The 18,200-nt window shown below is 37.0% G+C and overlaps 2 protein-coding genes across 15 annotated transcripts in view; one reads left to right on the top strand and one right to left on the bottom strand.

Moving 5' to 3' along the window:
* NEXN (nexilin F-actin binding protein) overlaps positions 1 to 18,200 on the top strand; it is a 71,426-nt gene that overhangs the window by 34,785 nt on the left and 18,441 nt on the right. For 2 of the 3 annotated variants that reach the window (XM_089920705.1, XM_022581026.3), the window contains exons 5-9: positions 5,547 to 5,588; positions 6,767 to 6,958; positions 7,052 to 7,228; positions 9,834 to 10,022; positions 14,514 to 14,711. In XM_089920705.1, the coding sequence (XP_089776831.1) occupies positions 5,547 to 5,588; positions 6,767 to 6,958; positions 7,052 to 7,228; positions 9,834 to 10,022; positions 14,514 to 14,711 (798 nt within the window). The remainder of the gene's footprint in view (positions 1 to 5,546; positions 5,589 to 6,766; positions 6,959 to 7,051; positions 7,229 to 9,833; positions 10,023 to 14,513; positions 14,712 to 18,200) is intronic. The other variant, XM_089920712.1, reaches the window with a different exon arrangement.
* FUBP1 (far upstream element binding protein 1) overlaps positions 5,557 to 18,200 on the bottom strand; it is a 60,470-nt gene continuing 47,826 nt past the window's right edge. For all 12 annotated transcript variants that reach the window (XM_089920604.1, XM_089920613.1, XM_089920630.1 and 9 more), the window contains one exon: positions 5,557 to 17,960. In XM_089920604.1, coding sequence (XP_089776730.1) covers positions 17,714 to 17,960 — 247 coding nt within the window. In that variant the 3' untranslated portion in view covers positions 5,557 to 17,713. The remainder of the gene's footprint in view (positions 17,961 to 18,200) is intronic.

Raw genomic sequence — 18,200 nt, 5'->3', positions numbered from 1 at the left:
GTGCTGGTGTTAAGATGGAGGTCTCTGGGAGATTTCCGCCGTTTAATATTATGTGGAGCTGGGAGGTCTCTTGTTGACCAGTGTCCTGAAGTTGGCTCTCCTACCTCAGAGGCAGAGCCCTGACTCCTGGCTGGAGCACCAAGAGCCTTTCATCCACACGGCTCAGAATAAAAGGGAGAAAAAGTAGAGAGAATTAGTAGAAGTATGAGGAAAGAAAGAAGGAAAGGAGGAAAGGAAGGAAGGAAGAAAGAAGCAAAGAAGGAAAGAAAGGAGGGAGGGAGGAAGGAAGGAAGGAGGGAGGGAAAGAAGGAAAAAAGACAGAAAGAAAGAAGATATAGTAAAAATAAAGTATAATATAGTTATTGAATTAAAAAATATTTAGAAAAAACAAAGTGACGGCTAGAACCTTAGGACAAATGTTGGAAGCAAAGCGATACAGAGAAAATCTTACACAGAAGCATACACATACACCCTCACAAAAAGAGGTAAAGGGGGAAAAATCATAAATCTTGCTCTCAGAGACCACCTCCTCAATTTGGGGTGATTCGTTGTCTAAAGGAGGGAAGGAAGGAAGGAAAGAAAGAACGAAGGTAAAGTATAATAAAGTTATTACAATTAAAATTAATTATTAAGAAAAAAATTTTTTCAAAAAAAACCATGGACGGATAGAGCCCTAGGACAAATGGTGGAAGCAAGACTATACAGACAAGATCTCACACAGAAGCATACACGTACACATTCACAAAAAGAGGAAAAGGGAAAAAAATCATAGATCTCGCTCCTAAATTCCACCTCTTCAATTTGGGATCATTCCTTGTCTATTCAGGTATTCCACAGATGCAGGGTATATCAAGTTGATTGTGGAGCTTTAATCCGCTGCTTCTGAGGCTGCTGGGAGAGATTTCCCTTTCTCTTCTTTGTTCTCACAGCTCACAGGAGCTCAGCTTTGGATTTGGCCCTGCCTCTGCGTGTAGGTCGCTGGAGGGCGTCTGTTTCTTGCTCAGACAGGACGGGGTTAAAGGAGCCGCTGATTCGGGGGCACCGGCTCACTCAGGACGGGGGTGGGGGGGGGGAAGGAGGGGCACTGCGTGCGGGGCGGGCCTGCGGCGTCAGAGGCCGGCGTGATGTTGCTCCAGCCTGAGGCCCGCCGTGCGTTCTCCCGGGGAAGTTGTCCCTGGATCCCGGGAACCTGGCAGTGGCGGGCTGCACAGGCTCCACGGAAGAGGGGTGTGGAGAGTGACCTGTGCTCGCACACAGGCCCCTTGGTGGCGGCAGCAGCAGCCTTAGCTTCTCCCGCCCGTCTCTGGGGTCCGCGCTTTTAGCAGCGGCTCGCGCCCGTCTCTGGGTTCCGCGCTTTTAGCCGCAGCTCGCGCCCGTCTCTGGGGTTCGCGCTTTTAGCCGCGTCTCGCGCCCGTCTCTGGAGTTCCTTTAAGCAGCGCTCTTAAACCCCTCTCCTCGCGCACCAGGAAACAAAGAGGGAAGAAAAAGTCTCTTGCCTCTTCGGCAGGTGCAGACTTTTCCCGGACTCCCTCCCGGCTAGCCGTGGTGCACTAACCCCTTCAGGGTATGTTCAAGCCGCCAACCCCAGTCCTCTCCCTGCGCTCCGTCCAAAACCGAAACCCGAGCCTCAGCTCGCAGCCCCGCCCGCCCCGGCGGGTGGGCAGACAAGCCTCTCGGGCTGGTGGGTGCCGGTCGGCACTGATCCTCTGTGCGGGAATCTCCCCGCTTTGCCCTCCGCACCTGTCGCTGTGCACTCCTCCACAGTCCCGAAGCTCCCCCCTCCGCCTCCCGCAGTCTCCGCCCGCGAAGGGGCTTCCTAGTGTGTGGAAACTTTTCCTCCTTCACAGCTCCCTCCCACTGGTGCAGGTGCCGTCCTTATTCTTTTGTGTCTGTTTTTTCTTTTTTTCTTTTGCCCTACCCAGGTATGTGGGGAGTTTCTTGCCTTTTGGGAGGTCTGAGGTCTTCTGCCAGCCTTCAGTAGGTGTTCTGTAGGAGTTGTTCCACGTGTAGATGTATTTCTGGTGTATCCGTGGGGAGGAAGGCGATCTCCGCGTCTTACTCTTCCGCCATCTTCAAGGTCCCCCCTTTCACAACCGTTTTTATTGTGAGATTGTACTTGGCTCTTTTTCGCCTACTCTTTAAGTGCCTTAAATCTATTTGCTATGCTTCTTTCAGTTTCTACTACTTTTCTTTAAAAAACATGACAGGGAATTCCCTGGCGGTCCAGTGGTTAGGACTTGGTGCTTTCACTGCCGGGGCCAGGGTTGGATCCTTGGTCAGAGAAGTAAGATCCTGCAAGCCACGCAGTGCAGCCAAAAAAAAAACCAAACAAACAAAAAAATTTTTTTAAAGTGACAAAGAAGGCAAAGCATATGCTGTATTTGCATGTCAAAGAAATTTATTTACCCTGACTTTGCAAATAACCACCTTTATGGCACAAACAGGCCATTTTTATGGTGACAAATAATGTCATATGCCAGATGAATTACAGAAAAGAATTGGAATTTCCTATATTTTATTACTTTGCATCTCTTTGTCTGAAGAAAGGTTGGTGTACTTTACCTCTGCCACCTCCAGTCATCAAAGATTAGTATTCATTTTGAAATGAAGTTTTGGACTTCCCTGGTGGTGCAGTGGTTAAGGATCTGCCTGCCAGTGCAGGGGACACAGGTTTGAGTCCTGGTTCAGGAAGATCCCACATGCCACAGAGCAACTAAGCCCATGCCCACAACTACTGAGCCTGTGCTCTAGAGCCCACAAGCCACAACTACTGAAACCCGCGTGCCCTCACACCACAATGAAGAGTAGCCCCCGCTCGCCACAACTAGAGAAAGCCTGCACACAGCAATGAAGACCCAATGCAGCCAAAAATTAATTAATTTTTTTTAAAAAAAAATGACATTTCACAAGGGAATACAGTTATAAGGAGGGAGTTCCCTTATTATAATAAGGGGATACAATATATAATAAATGAATATTTTAGGTTATATATAAAATATATCACTATATGTAATTATATTTATAATACAAATCGTAAAATAAGGTAATAAAATATATAATTAAAATATATGGTGTTTGGCAGGAAATGGTGATTATGCACATGGGGTTAGTCTATCTCTTTTAAGTCTGTGCCCTTTTCCAAAACGCACTGATTACACTACCACCCCGAGAACTGAATACGGCAGCGGTTTCAAAAAGAAGAAATATGTGTGTTGAGGTGAATTTGAATATGATGAAGACATAGGATACTCAGAGAGAGATGGAAGAAAACTAATCACGAAAAAGAACCACTTTCTTTAGTAACCCTGGATACTACATGGCAGGGTGCGAGAGAATCTTGGTTAATAAAATTTTTAGCCTATTAAATTATTTGAGAATATGTCGGTAGAGCAATATAAACTATTAATAGTAATTTCATCTTGCAAATATGGGAAGTCTAATTTTAAAACCTAATTAAATACATTTTCCACTCAAATCTAATAAAATTTAATCTATCTTTGAATATAAGAAGTAAGGCACGACATAGTCAAGAAGAGTCTTAATGTTTGTTTGAAAAATCCTCTTGTATAAGTCCATATTCAAGAACACTATAGAAAGGATTCCTGAGTCAGACATGTAGCTGAGTAACATTTAAGATAATTACCAGTTCTGAGATTCTAGGATATTATGATAAATTAAAAATAGGCATACTTCGTATACTGGATGTTGGAATCAAAGACCAATAAAATTTGGGGGAGAATCTTAATCTGGTATAATCTGGTTATCTTTGAGGATATTTTGATGGACAAGGTTAATGTCTAACAACTTGGAAAAAGAGAGGTTATTGGTGGGAGATTGAGATGTTGAAAAGAAAGGGGAGAAAGGAAGTTGATTTGGGAAGGAGCAAAAGGAGTTTTCTTTCCATAAATCAAAAGAAATAATTGGGAAGCAGATCTTCAATGGTAGTTTCTGAAAGCTAGCACTATAATTGAACTGAATATCTTAGTTCTCTATGAATATACTGAGACCATGGCCACTTAGGCAAATTCATCTTTTTCTTTGTTTGTTGAAACCCAACGGAAAAAAAATTCTATCTTTTGTTGTTTTGATAATGGTTTAAAATGAGCAAAGAATAAAGCAAAAGTAACAAAAAAACACCCAACTAAACAAAGAAAAACTATTCTAAATATAGTTTATTATCTACTGTAAGCTAATAAAAATCTGAGAAGGTTGTAGCAGCAAGAAAAAGAAATTTGGGGTTAAAAAATTTAGAATTTTTCTTCCCTATGCTCTCAATGTCTCACTTCTCACCATATCTCCTAGAACTTTTTATTGAGATTAACATGATTTGTAGAGGAATTGTTAACACTCTTTTGAAGGGAAATAATTTTGTAATTATTTTATTACAGATTCATTAAAATTTTTCATAGTATCATTTATCATTCAATAAAACCTTCATCATTTACACAACAAATCAGTGTAATAAATAATTCTGTAACAAAGCAAATTATTCTGAACAAAGCTATTTAAAATAAACTATTAAGATACAAAATAGACTTATTTTTAATAAATGATTTGTTCAGAATAATTTCTTTTTCAAGAAATTTGGTATCTTAATAATATGTATTATTTCTTCTTGACAGAGAATATAGAAAAGTGGGATGATGAGAGAACAGGGAGTTAGCCAGCCCAGTTCCTAGTATGAGACAAGGTACAGCAGAATTCCCTTAGACTGAGTGAGGAACAAACTACTTCCAGCTCTTTCACTGGTGTTAAAAATCAAATTAAAACAATAAACAATCTGAATTTTTACTTTCTAACTGTTTCCATTTTCCTGTTGCTTATGTCTCCTTTTCCTGAGATCTCAAACATTGTGTTATTTAAATCACCTTTCTGTCATTTCTCACTCTGTTATGTATTGTACATTAGCCTGCCCCTCAAGCCAATCTTAATGGCCAAATTGAGCTCCCTCTTTTTGAATGAGGGCCTTTCCTACCTAGATCTGTCAAAATATAGAGTAAACAATTATGATTTCCAGAATTATTTTCCCTTCTACACTAGCCATGTGAAAGCCTACACCTTTTACTGTGCTTTATTATTGTGTCAATTATATTTTTGCCATCTATTTATATTATAAAATATAGTCATGATGATTATCTGATTGCTAATGATAGGTTTTCCTTTCGCTGTGGCAGAGAGAGAATGGGGAAATGTTTCTGTAGCTCCATTTAAATTGCTTAATTAATAACTGCTGGTTGTAAGCTCACAGCCAGATTATAAGAGTTTGGTCCATTATTCAAATTCCAGAATTACAAAGGTAGGCTTTATTTTAATTTTTTCTTAATATGTTGTTCCCTAGATAGTGATATCAAAATGCAAAAATTAATATAAAGTTTAACCTCTATTTAAAAGGACATAATTGGCTAATTTGGAGCAACATAAAAATACTTCAGAATGCTAAATTTTGAAATTTACCATAAATCACAACTAATACTTTTCAGTTGTATGTTTAAAACAAAAAGCAGAAATCGGATGTAATGTAATGATATAAAATTCTTATCCAATAGATTGAGGACATAAACAATACGGGAACTGAATCAGCATCAGAGGTAAATGGACATTTCCTTTAATGAAACATTCACCTAAAATTATCTGATTCACAAATAATCTTTCAATTAAAAAACTTAAGAGTTTTTTAATTATAAATATAGCAACAACAACAAGGACAAAAATATTTTGCAAAGCAAGATCATACTTTTGCACTTTCAAACGCTATAGCTTAGTGTTTTTAAAGAAAAGTATGTTTTTGCTTTCATGGTTAGAGACATAAGTCTCAATTTGAGATACTCTGCCAAGGCTGTATATTTCTTGAACTGTTACTAATAGTTGAGATTGTTGAAAGCTAACATTTGAAAAAGGCAGTTTTCTTTTTATATCTGTCTTCTTTCCTCAGAGTTCCTGATAGTTTGTTTTGCTTATCACATACTAGCAGAGAGTACAGAATCTATTACCATGAAGGAATGTTCAAACCACAAAAATTTTAGTTATCTCTTTTTATCTAACAGAGAAAGTTAAAGACCAATCAATTTGATGGTGTGCCTAAAACTACAGCCACATAAATTGGAAGCAGTTTTATTTTAGGGGGCATGTGTTACATATTACAATTCTTTGTTTTTGAAAAAAGTTCAAAGGCAGTAACAGATGATGTAATAGAACTAATTAAAATGGATTTTAAAAACAAGTTTAAGAATATTTGAATAGGACCAAAGGCCAAAGAGTTTTGTCCATAATATAAATGTTTTCTAAATCACTTGGAAATACTGGAGGTTTTTTCCTTGCTAAAATGTTAGTTTTATTAAGTATTTAAAAACTTGCATGGAGAGAAAAATCAAACACAGAAACCTTTCTTGTGTGTTTAAACTGAAGCCATCCACCATCAAATTGATTTAGAGTATGCTCACATGCACATTACCTTTTGTGGGATGAGTGCACGGATAGTGAAATTCAGATAATTTCACGCAATTTTATCCAAACAGCTGTATTAACACCATCTTCTAGGAAAAAAGATGCTTCTTGAACCCTGTCAGCAGTGGATTTCAATAAGATTGACTCATCATGTACAATGAATTCAGAGAAAGAGCTATTTAATAGAAATCTGTTAAAAATATTAATTTTTGTTCTTCATAACATTGATGGCAATGTAATGAAATTCACCAATGATGGAAGTCCCATGAAACCTAAATTTTGATTAGGAAGAAATATGCTAATTATCTATTTTATAAATTAGGAAGGAGATGATTCACTGCTTGTAACAGTGGTACCTGTCAAATCACACAAAACATCTGGAAAAATGAAAAAGAATTTCGAAGATCTAGAAAAAGAACAAGAAGAAAAGGAAAGGGTCAAGTATGAAGAAGATATAAGATATGAAGAACAACGTCGGTCTCTCAAGGAAGCAAAGTGTCTTTCATTGGTCATGGTAATTTTTTTTAATAAAGAACAAATAAAAGCAGTTAAGTTGGTTAGCAGCATATCCCTTTATGATTAACAGGTTTTCATTATGTTTTCTTAGGACGATGAACTGGAAAGTGAGGCAAAGAAAGAGTCACTTTCTCCTGGAAAATTGAAACTGACTTTTGAAGAATTGGAAAGACAAAGACAAGAAAACCGAAGGAAGCAAGCTGAGGAGGAAGCAAGAAAACGTTTAGAAGAAGAGAGGCGTGCTTTTGAAGAAGCAAGGCGGCAAATGGTAAAACAAACTGATATATATGTAACATTTATATATGATATTATAATACATAATTATATTATGATACATAACATTTATATATTATATTATACAAATTATATATTATATGTATAATATGTTATACAAATGTTATATATAAAACATTTAATATTAAGGGAGGTAGCTGGCTTTAGATAAGGTTCATTGCTATAAATTTAAGGAGATTTTCTATATACAAGGGTCTGATTTTGAAACTGTATACATATTCCATATATAACATGCATTTATATTATTTTCTAGCTTTCATTTTGGGATATTTTACCTAATATGCCTTAAATTTTTATTTTTATAAATTGTTGTAAACATACAAAATAATTATTCAACAAATCTAATTTCTCTTCATCTGTTAGCTCAGCCTGCAATGTGTTTAATAGCATGGTGCAGCGCACTTTCAAGTCTAATCATAAGTGTACACTTAGTGTCAGTATATATATATATATATATATATATATATACTGAATATATATATAGATATATATATATGTGTAATGTATATAATCTAAGTGCTTAAGAGCATGGATTTTGGAGCCAGACTGCCTGGATTCAGATATCTAACCTTTATTGTGTACCCATGGACAAGTTATTGAACCTCTCTACATCTTAGTTTCCTCATTTGTAAAATGGTGAAAATAATTGTGCCTACTTCTTAAATCATTAAATGAGTTAATATAGAAAGCAGTTAGAGTAGTGTTTGGCATATAATAAGTGTTTCATTTATTTATTTATTATGTATTTTTATCTTTTTATTATTATTATTTTTGACCTCGCAGCACAGCTTTTGGGATCTTAGTTCCCTGACCAGGGATTGAACCCATGCCTCCTGCAATGGAAGCGTGGAGTCCCAACCACTAAACCGCCAGGGAATTCCCAATACGTGCTTTAAAAATGTTAACTGCTATTATTATAGTAACAGATTTAACAACAAAAAATAAAATTGAAATAAGAAAACACTGATTCCAAATCTTATTGCAAGAATTTAAGAATGGAACATATGTAATTTTTTAAACTTTCAGACTTTCTTGATCAGTTTTCATTAATGATGTTCTGAGGTCTATATCTCCAAAATTTTAATTTTCTAGATGTTTGTTTGAAAATGTTGTTATTGGGTTGGCCAAATTTCGTTTGGGTTTTTCTGTAAAATGTAATGGAAAAACCCAAACAAACTTTTTGGCCAACCCAATATTTTGGGTAGTTACAGTTGGATAATACCTACACATTTTAGATATCACTGGTGGTCAATCTAGTGAAAAGACATAGAAATATCATTAATTAATCAAATCATAAATTTCAGTGAGTATTTAATTAATTTAATTAGCATTACATTAGAATTTTAATTATAAAATCATAAAATTTGAATTGTATGTAAAATAGTTCCAGATAATGTTTTATACATTTAATAACCGTAGTTCATAGTAAAAAAAATCCATGAAAATTACAGAATGAGAACTTTATTTTATTATGTAAGAGACTCAGTGTGTGTATACTTGAACCTCAATTTAAGTACACACACACACACTTTTATTTTTTTTGGAAGATAAATTGTAGAATTTTTAATCAATGAAATACTATACAGCAATAGAAAATAATTAACTACAGGTAGCCCCATCGACACAGATAAATCTCACAAAAAACTACAAGATTCAGCAAAACTGTAAGTCAATAGGACCACGTACAGTATAATTTCTTATATGTAAAATTCAAAAGCTGCAACACTGAACAAATTTTTACATATTCAAACAAAGCAAAAGAATAACAAACACAAAATTAAGCATATTAGTTTCCTCTGAAAAGCCAGCAAAAGGTGGATGGGCTCTTGAAGGATACACAAAGACCTTCAAGAGTACTGGAAACATTCCATATCTTAAACTGAGTAGGACCCACATCTGTGTGTTGGTGTTACTTTTATTTATTTATTTATTTATTTTAACATCTTTATTGGAGTATAATTGCTTTACAATGGTGTGTTAGTTTCTGCTTTATAACAAAGTGAATCAGTTATACATATATGTTCCCATATCTCTTCCCTCTTGCGTCTCCCTCCCTCCCACCCTCCCTATCCCACCCCTCCAGGTGGTCACAAAGCACCGAGCTGATCTTCCTGTGCTATGCGGCTGCTTCCCACTAGCTATCTATTTTACGTTTGGTAGTGTATATATGTCCATGCTACTCTCTCACTTTGTCCCAGCTTACCCTTCCCCCTCGCTGTGTCCTCAAGTCCTTTCTCTAGTAAGTCCACACACGTGTTTTATGTTTGTTCTGGGAGAGTTAATGTTTAGTAAAACTTTTAAATGATTCCTTAAGAATTTTAAACAATTAATCTTATCCATTTAAAAATTTGACTTGCTTGAGAAGTTTTATTTAACTTGAGTACATCTTTATTTGGAATTTTTCCAAATTTGATTTTTTAAATCATATGAGACGTTATAAAGGAAGGGGATTTTGGTCAAGAATACTAGAACAAAGAAACATTTCTGTGTAAGGTGGCTGAGTCTGTGCCTTTTGATTTATAATTCATTCCTGTCTTTGATTAATCCCAGTTTTTAGTAGTGAGTTGTTTCTTCGTTAGGTAAATGAAGAGGAGGAAAACCAAGACACAGAAAACATTTTTAAAGGGTACCGCCCTGGTAAACTCAAACTCAGTTTTGAAGAAATAGAAAGACAAAGGAGAGAAGATGAAAAAAGGAAAGCAGAAGAAGAAGCCAGAAGAAGAATAGAGGAAGAAAAGAAGGCATTTGCTGAAGCAAGGAGAAGCATGGTAAGATAGAATGTGACTGGAGGAGGCCATTGGGATTCAGTATGAGAAATCATTCAACTTTGGGGAATACCCTATTATTTCTGAACTTATATGCCAAAAGTAGGGATGGCATATAAGTTATTAAAGTCTTCTATGGCATAACACTGTCAGTTAAAGGTGTTTGCTTCATTATAGTGTTGAAAAGTTTCTGATTAAATTGCTATGCCTAGCATAGAGGAGTGTATGTTATCTTCCTTCTCTGGGAAGGCATGTTTTCCAGAACTAAGTATCTAAGCGAGGAGGGAGCGGGGTTCCTACCCCCACCTTTCCTTCCCTCCTCTCCATTCTCTTCTCCTTCCCTCCCTCACTCCTTCCTTCTTTTCCTCCTTTCTTTCCAGTATCCATCCCATCTGGGATGTATTAAATGATCAAAGCCATTTAATCACAATTAGTTAACTCTCCAAAATGCTTACCATCACTCTGGATATTGCTACTAAACTTAACTCTGTTACAAAGTTATACTTCTTATACCATTTTTAAAATATTTATTTATTTATTTTGGCTGCGTTGGGTCTTCATTGCTGTGCACGAGCTTTCTCTAGTTGTGGAGATCAGAGGCTACTCTACACGGGCTTCTCACTGTGGTGGCTTTTCTTGTTGTGGAGCACGGGCTCTAGGCACATGGGCTTCAGTAGTTCTCGCTCGCGGGCCCTAGAGCATAGGCTCAGTAGTTGTGGAGCATGGGCTTAGTTGCTCTGGGGCATGTGGGATCTTCCCGGACGAGGGGTCAAACCCGTGTCCCCTGCATTGGCAGGCGGATTCTTAACCACAGAATCCAGGGAAGCCCCTATACCATTTCAATGTTTGTTAAATGTACAGTTACCTGACAAACTTTTTTTTAAGTAAGTTAACATGTGAACGCTGCATCCCCTTCCTGAAACATTTTAATTGGCTTCGATGATATCATGACCTGGTTTTCTTCCTGTGTCTGGGTGAGCTTCAGACAGATATATCCAAGTGTTTATTTGGCTTCATCACCCACCCAGATGCTCAAATCAGAAACCTGTGGGCCTTAAGCACTTCCACCTCTCGTTCATGCCTCACATCCAGTCATTCACTGTCTCATTTCCTATATCACTCTAAAAATTGATCAGTTTTCCCCCATTTCCCACTACCACTACTATAATGCAGGTCACTGTTATCCCTTGCCTGAGGCCAACTCCTAATTAATTTGCTTTCTTGCCTATAATCCATTCTTTCCTATAAAGCCAGAAGTGGTCTTTCTTAAAAAAAAAAAAAAAAAGTACATTTGATTGTTACTATTTTGCTTAAAAATTTTCCACGTCCCTTAAAACAAAAATCCAAACACTAAAATTTTTAAATAAATTTCTTTATAATCTTGCCCTAGTATTTTCTCCAGTTTCATTTCTTGATTCTTCCTTTTTTTTTTTTAAATAAATATATTTATTTATTTTTGGCTGCATTGGGTCTTTGTTGCTGCATGCAGGCTTTTTCTAGTTGCGGCGAGTGGGGGCTACTCTTTGTTGCGGTGAGCGGGCTTCTCATTGCGGTGGCTTCTCTTGTTGCAGAGCACGGGCTCTAGGCACACGGGCTTCAGTAGTTGTGGCTCGCAGGCTCTAGAGCGCAGGCTCAGTAGTTGTGGCGCACAGGCTTAGTTGCTCCATGGCATGTGGGATCTTCCTGGACCAGGGCTCGAACCCATGTCCCCTGCATTGGCAGGCAGATTCTTAACCACTGCGCCACCAAGGAAGTCCCTCTTGAGTCTTCCTTAATCTGCCATGTTTGTTCCAGACATACTAAATTTCTTTCCATTTCTTCAAAACGCTATGCTCTCATCTCTGGAACTTCATAAATGCTATATGAAACGTGTCTCTCTCTCTTTTCCCTGTGCTGAGCTATCTCCTATTCATATATTCCATTTCCTCTGGAAGCCTTTCCTGCTAATACAAGTTCCAGAAAGGTGTTCCTTTCATGTATTCTTAGAGCATTTAGTGCTCCCCTAGCATAGCACTAGCGCTGTATTGTTGTGGCTTATGGCCATCTTCCTCACTCAGTGAGGCTAAGACCACATCAAGCACATGACACGGGACTTCACTGAAGCCCGCGCACTCTAGGGCCCGCGTGTGGCAACTACTGAGCCCATGTGCTGCAACTAAGGAAGCCCACATGCCTAGAGCCCATGCTCTGCAACAAGAGGAGCCACTGCAATGAGTAGCCCGCTCACCGCAACGAAGAGTAGCCCCTGCTCACCACAACTAGAGGATGCCCACGCACAGCAACGAAGACCCAATGCAGCCAAAAAAAAAGAAAAAGATGGTGCTTGGACTTAGGAAAAAAAAAGCACATGGCACAGTGCATTCTAGTGTAACAAACTTCCTGTAAATGCTTGTGGAATAAGTGATTTATTTTATTATTATTTTTTATTGAAGTAGAGTTGATTTACAATGCTGTGCCAATCTCTGCTCTACAGCATAGTGACTCAGTTATACACATTTATACATTCTTCTTTTTAATATTCCTTTCCATTATGGCTTATCACAGGATATTGAATATAGTTCCCTGTGCTATACAGTAGGACCTTGTTGTTTATCCATCCTATATATAATAGTTCACATCTGCTAATTCCACACTCCCAGTCCTTCCCTCCCCCACCCACCTCCCCCTTGGCAACCACAAGTCTGTTCTCTATGTCTGTGAGTCTGTTTCTGTTTTGTAGATAGGTTCATTTGAGCCATATTTTAGATTCCACAAATATGGTATTTGTCTTTCTCTTTCTGACTTCACTTAGTATGATAATCTGTAGTTACATCCATGTTGCTGCAAATGGCATTATTTTGTTCTTTTTTATGGCTAAGTTGGAATAAGTGATATTAATACTATCTTATTAGGTAATCCTTGATTCACAAATGGTTTCTACACAGAAACCCTACAAACATTCTGAGAGCACTTAATTTCTGGAGAATCAGCTGGTTCAGAAGTGGTAGATAAGAAGTAGCTGTGAAGATCAGGAAATCTAGTCCTGGGAGCAGATTTTTAGGCCAAATCTGCCGTTTTATCATGACTCACTAGTGGAAAAAGTGCAGGGAAGGAAAATGGCATTAAACCAAGACTCTGGTTTCCTAAAGACATTTCTATATCAGGAAAGGAAAGAGAAACTTTTTCCTTCATTTATGTTGTTTTCTTACCTAGGGCCAAGTATTGTCATTTCATATTATTGCTCAGTTAACTCATATATTAATAAAAAATTTTTTGGCAATCTGTGGATTTTGAGACCATATAAACATTATTTCTGAGTTGAACTGGTTCTGTGGTAAAGCCTGTCATATATAAAACTTGGAACAAATAATAATTACTCTTTACCTCTCTTACTCCTGTGTCTAGTTCAGCCACAGGGACACAATTCAAGTGAGAGGTTTATGTATATACTTTCAGGGGTTAGAATTAGGTCATTGCTTTTCATGGCAAAATGTATTCCAAGTCAATGATTTAAAGGCAGAGTTTCTATTTGCAATTTAGAGATTGCCTATATACAGGGAATGATATTGTAATAATAAAACTGCTATTTAGGAGCTTACCATAGTGTCAGACACACTGCAAAGTGTTTCCAAACTTTATGTAATTCTCATGACAACTCTATGAAAGTTGTCACAGATAAGGAAACTCAGATTTAGAGAGGCTATGTAACTTGCCCAAGGTCATAACTAAATGGCAGTTAGACATGTAATTCATGAAATTACAAAGAGGTAGTCTAAATAGTTATTTATAATTTTATTAGAAAGACTTTTAAAGTTTGGAATTTCACCTTTTCCACATAGTATTTGTGTTGACTTTGGACAAGTTACTTTTTAGTGCCTCAGTTTCCTCATCTATAAAATGGGGATATTAATAACACCTACTTCACAGGGTTACAGAAAAATAAGTCAATACACGTAAAGTGCTTAGAATTGTACCTGGCAGCTATAAGTATTAACTATTATTATTTATTTTTAATTAGCCTGACAGTAAATAAATCAGCACAGTAAAATCACAGCATTAACTGATTTTTGCCTGATTATGAAGGGGTCATGATATCTAACTCATTCAGGTAAAAACCATGATTTAACTGAAATGCTCTATTTTAATTACCAGAATGGAGGTTCATTTTAATCCAATTAAAACATTTTCCCAATATTAGAACATCTTTTTAATTTTTTTAATTAAAAAAAGTTTTGTTGTTAGAACATCTTAATGTCTAATTCAAATTACTCATAGTATAAAGTCAAAGTATTTATTTGTGTTCACTGGAATGGAGACTTTATGGTCACCATTTTCTCTGTTACTACAAAATACTTTAGTCTTACAGTTTCTAATAATGCCTTCTTGTTTATTGTTTTATACTTTTAAAGAGAATTTTTGGTTTTTAGTTCAATGTGAAACCTTTCTATTCAAGAAATATTCCCTTTGTAGTATGTATAACTCTGGCAAGAGTGATAAAAGAATTATTTTAAATAGGTAGTAGATGATGACTCCCCAGAGATGTATAAAACAATCTCTCAAGAATCTCTTACACCTGGAAAACTAGAAATTAATTTTGAAGAATTATTAAAACAAAAAATGGAAGAAGAAAGACGACGAACAGAGGAGGAACGGAAGCATAAGCTAGAGATGGAAAAACAGGAATTTGAACAACTGAGACAAGAAATGGGAGAGGTAAGACTTTAAGAAGTGTCCATTTTTATTCCACAAATATTTAGTAATCTCAGTATTTCACATGCATTACCTTACAATAACTATCTAAGTATTATTTTTACATAAAGGACACTCCTATGAGGCACGTGGTACAAGTTTCAGCATAGTTGAGTGTACCTTTCCAGCCTGCTATAACTCTACTCCTTCTTGCTAGTTTGAAAAATATATGAGATTCCAAGTGACTGAGATATTACTGTAGTATGTAAGTAAATATTTCTTCCTATATACCTCACAATTGTGTGAGATTACACCATGATTGAGAACTGTCACTCTAGAGTACTTAATATACCCAGTTATACTTATTTTCCTTGAAACAGAATTAAGCTGGTAATCAAAATAAGAAAAAACTATAAGAGTACCATGGATGCTAATAGGAACATCAGTTTGGCAAGTCTTTGAATAATTTTACAGGCATACTGCATTTCATTGTGCTTCACTTTATTGCACTTTGCAGGTACTGCACTTTTTACAAATTGAAGGTCTGTGGCAACCCTGCATGGAGCAAGTCTGTTGCCACCATTTTTCCAACTGCATTTGCTCACTTTGTGTCTCTGTGTCACATTTTGGTAATTCTCTCAATATTTCAAACTTTTTCATTATTATTATATTTGTTATGGTGATCTGTGATCAGTGATCTTCATTCTTACTATTGTAGTTGTTTGGGGGCACCACAAACTGCTCCCATATAAGATGGTAAACTTCATCGATAAGTGTGTATGTTCTGACTGCTTCACTGACTGGCTGTTTGCCCATCTCTTTCCCTCTCTTCGGGCCTACCTGTTCCCTTACACAGTAGTATTGAAATTAGGCCAATTAATGGTCTCTGAGTGTTTAAGTGAAGGTAAGAGTCGCACATCTCTCACTTTACACTTGGCCAAGAAGCGATTTGTCTCACTTTAAATTAAGCTAGCAAGATTAAGCTTAGTGAGGAAGGAACGTCGAAAGCTGAGATAGGCCAAAATCTAGGCCTCTTGGGCCAAACCATAAGCCAAGATGTGAATGCAAAGGAAAAGTTCTTGAAGGAAATTAAAAGTGCTACTCCAGTGAACACACAAATGATAAGAAAGTGGAACAGCCTTACTGTCGATGTAGAAAAAGTTTTAGTGGTCTGGATAGAAGGTCATATAAGCCACAACATTCCCTTAAGCCAAAGCCTACTCCAGAGCAAGGCCCTAACTCTCTTCAATTCTATGAAGACTGAGAGATGAGGAAGCTGCAGAAGAAAAGTCTGAAGCTACCAGAGGTTGCTTCTTGAAGTTTAAGGAAAGAAGCCACCTCCATAACAAAAAAGTGCAAGATGAAACAGCAAGTGCTGTTGTAGAGGCTGCAGAAGTTATGCAGAAGATCTAAGATAATCAAAACGAAGGTGGCTACACTAAACAATAGATTTTCAATGTAGACAAACAGGCTTGTATTGGAAGAAGATGCCATCTAGGACTTTTTTAGCTAGAGAGGAGAAGTCAATGTCTGGCTTCAAAGCTTCAAAAGACAGGCTGACTCTCTTGTTATAGGCTAAAACATAGCTGGTGACTTTAAGTTGAAGCCAATGCTTATTTACCATTCTGAAAATCCTAGGGTCCTTGAGAATTCTGCTAAATCTACTCTGCCAGTGCTCTATAAATGGAACAGAGAACCTAGATATAGCAATCTATTCACAACCTGGTTACTGAATATTTAAAGCCCACTGTTAAGACCTACTGCTCAGAAAAAATGATTCCTTTAAAATATTACTGCTCATTAATAGTGCACCTGAAAGAAACTTCTCTAGGCAGGAAACACAAGAAAAGGAAAAGATATACAATAACAAACCCAAAACAATTAAGAAAATGGTAATAGGAACATACATATCGATAATTACCTTAAATGTAAATGGATTAAATGCTCCAACCAAAAGACTCAGACTGGCTGAATGGATACAAAAACAAGACCCATATATATGCTGTCAACAAGAGACCCACTTCAGACCTAAGGACACATACAGACTGAAAGTTAGGGGATGGAAAAAGATATTCCATGCAAATGGAAATCAAAAGGAAGCTGGAGTAGCAATTCTCATATCAGAAAAAATAAACTTTAAAATAAAGACTATTACAAGAGATAGTAAAGGACATTACATAATGATCAAGGGATCAATCCAAGAAGAAGATGTAACAATTGTAAATATTTATGCACCCAACATAGGAGCACCTCACTACATAAGGCAAAGGCTAACAGCCATAAAAGGGAAAATCTACAGTAACACAATCATAGTAGGGGACTTTAACACCCCACTTTCACCAATGGACAGATCATCCAAAATGAAAATAAATAAGGAAACACAAGCTTTAAATGATACATTAAACAAGATGGACTTAATTGATATTTATTGGACATTCCATCCAAAAACAACAGAATACACTTTCTTCTCAAGTGCTCATGGAACATTCTCCAGGATAGGTCATATCTTGGGTCACAAATCAAGCCTTAAGAAAATTTAAGAAAACTGAAATCGTATAAAGTATCTTTTCCGACCACATGCTATGAGACTAGATATCAATTAGAGGAAAAACTCTGTAAAAAATACAAACACATGGAGGCTAAACAATACACTACTTAATAACCAAGAGATCACTGAAAAAATCAAAGACAATATCAAAGAATACCTAGAAACAAATGACAATGAAAGCCAACAACCCAAAACCTATGGGATGCAACAAAAGCAGTTCTAAGAGGGAAGTTTATAGCAATACAATCCTACCTTAAGAAACAAGAAACATCTCAAATAAACAACCTAACCTTACACCTAATGCAATTAGAGAAAGAAGAAAAAAACGCCAAAGTTAGCAGAAGGAAAGAAATCATGAAGATCAGAAGATCAGAAATAAATGAAGGAAACATGAAGATCAGAAATAAATGAAGGAAACAATAGCAAAGATCAATAAAACTAAAAGCTGGTTCTTTGAGAAGATAAAATTAATAAACCATTAGCCAGATTCATCAAGAAAAAAAGGGAGAAGACTCAAATCAATAGAATTAGAAATGAAAAATGAGGGCTTCCGTGGTGGTGCAGTGGTTGAGAGTCCACCTGCCAATGCAGGGGATGCGGGTTCGTGCCCCGGTCCGGGAGGATCCCGCGTGCGGTGGAGCAGCTGGGCCCATGAGCCATGGCCACTGAGCCTGCGCATCCAGAAGCTGTGCTCCGCAGCGGGAAGGGCCACAGTGGTGAGAGGCCTGCGTATGGGGAAAAAAAAGAAAAAAAGAGATGTAACAAATGACACTGCAGAAATACAAAGGATCATGAGAGATTACTACAAGCAACTATATGCTAATAAAATGGACAACTGGGAATAAATGGACAAATTCTTAGAAAAGCACAACCTTCCGAGACTGAACCAGGAAGAAATAGAAAATATGAACAGACCAATCACAAGCACTGAAATTGAGACTGTGATTAAAAGTCTTCAAACAAAC

The sequence above is a fragment of the Delphinapterus leucas genome, chromosome 1 (assembly GCF_059928025.1).
Source record: "Delphinapterus leucas isolate spDelLeu-1000000601 "Yukka" chromosome 1, BTC_Dleu_Yukka2, whole genome shotgun sequence".
In the NCBI taxonomy this organism is placed as follows: Eukaryota; Metazoa; Chordata; class Mammalia; order Artiodactyla; family Monodontidae; genus Delphinapterus; species Delphinapterus leucas.
The sequence above is the reverse complement of the archived record's forward strand: the minus strand, read 5'-3'. Positions and strand labels throughout refer to the sequence as shown.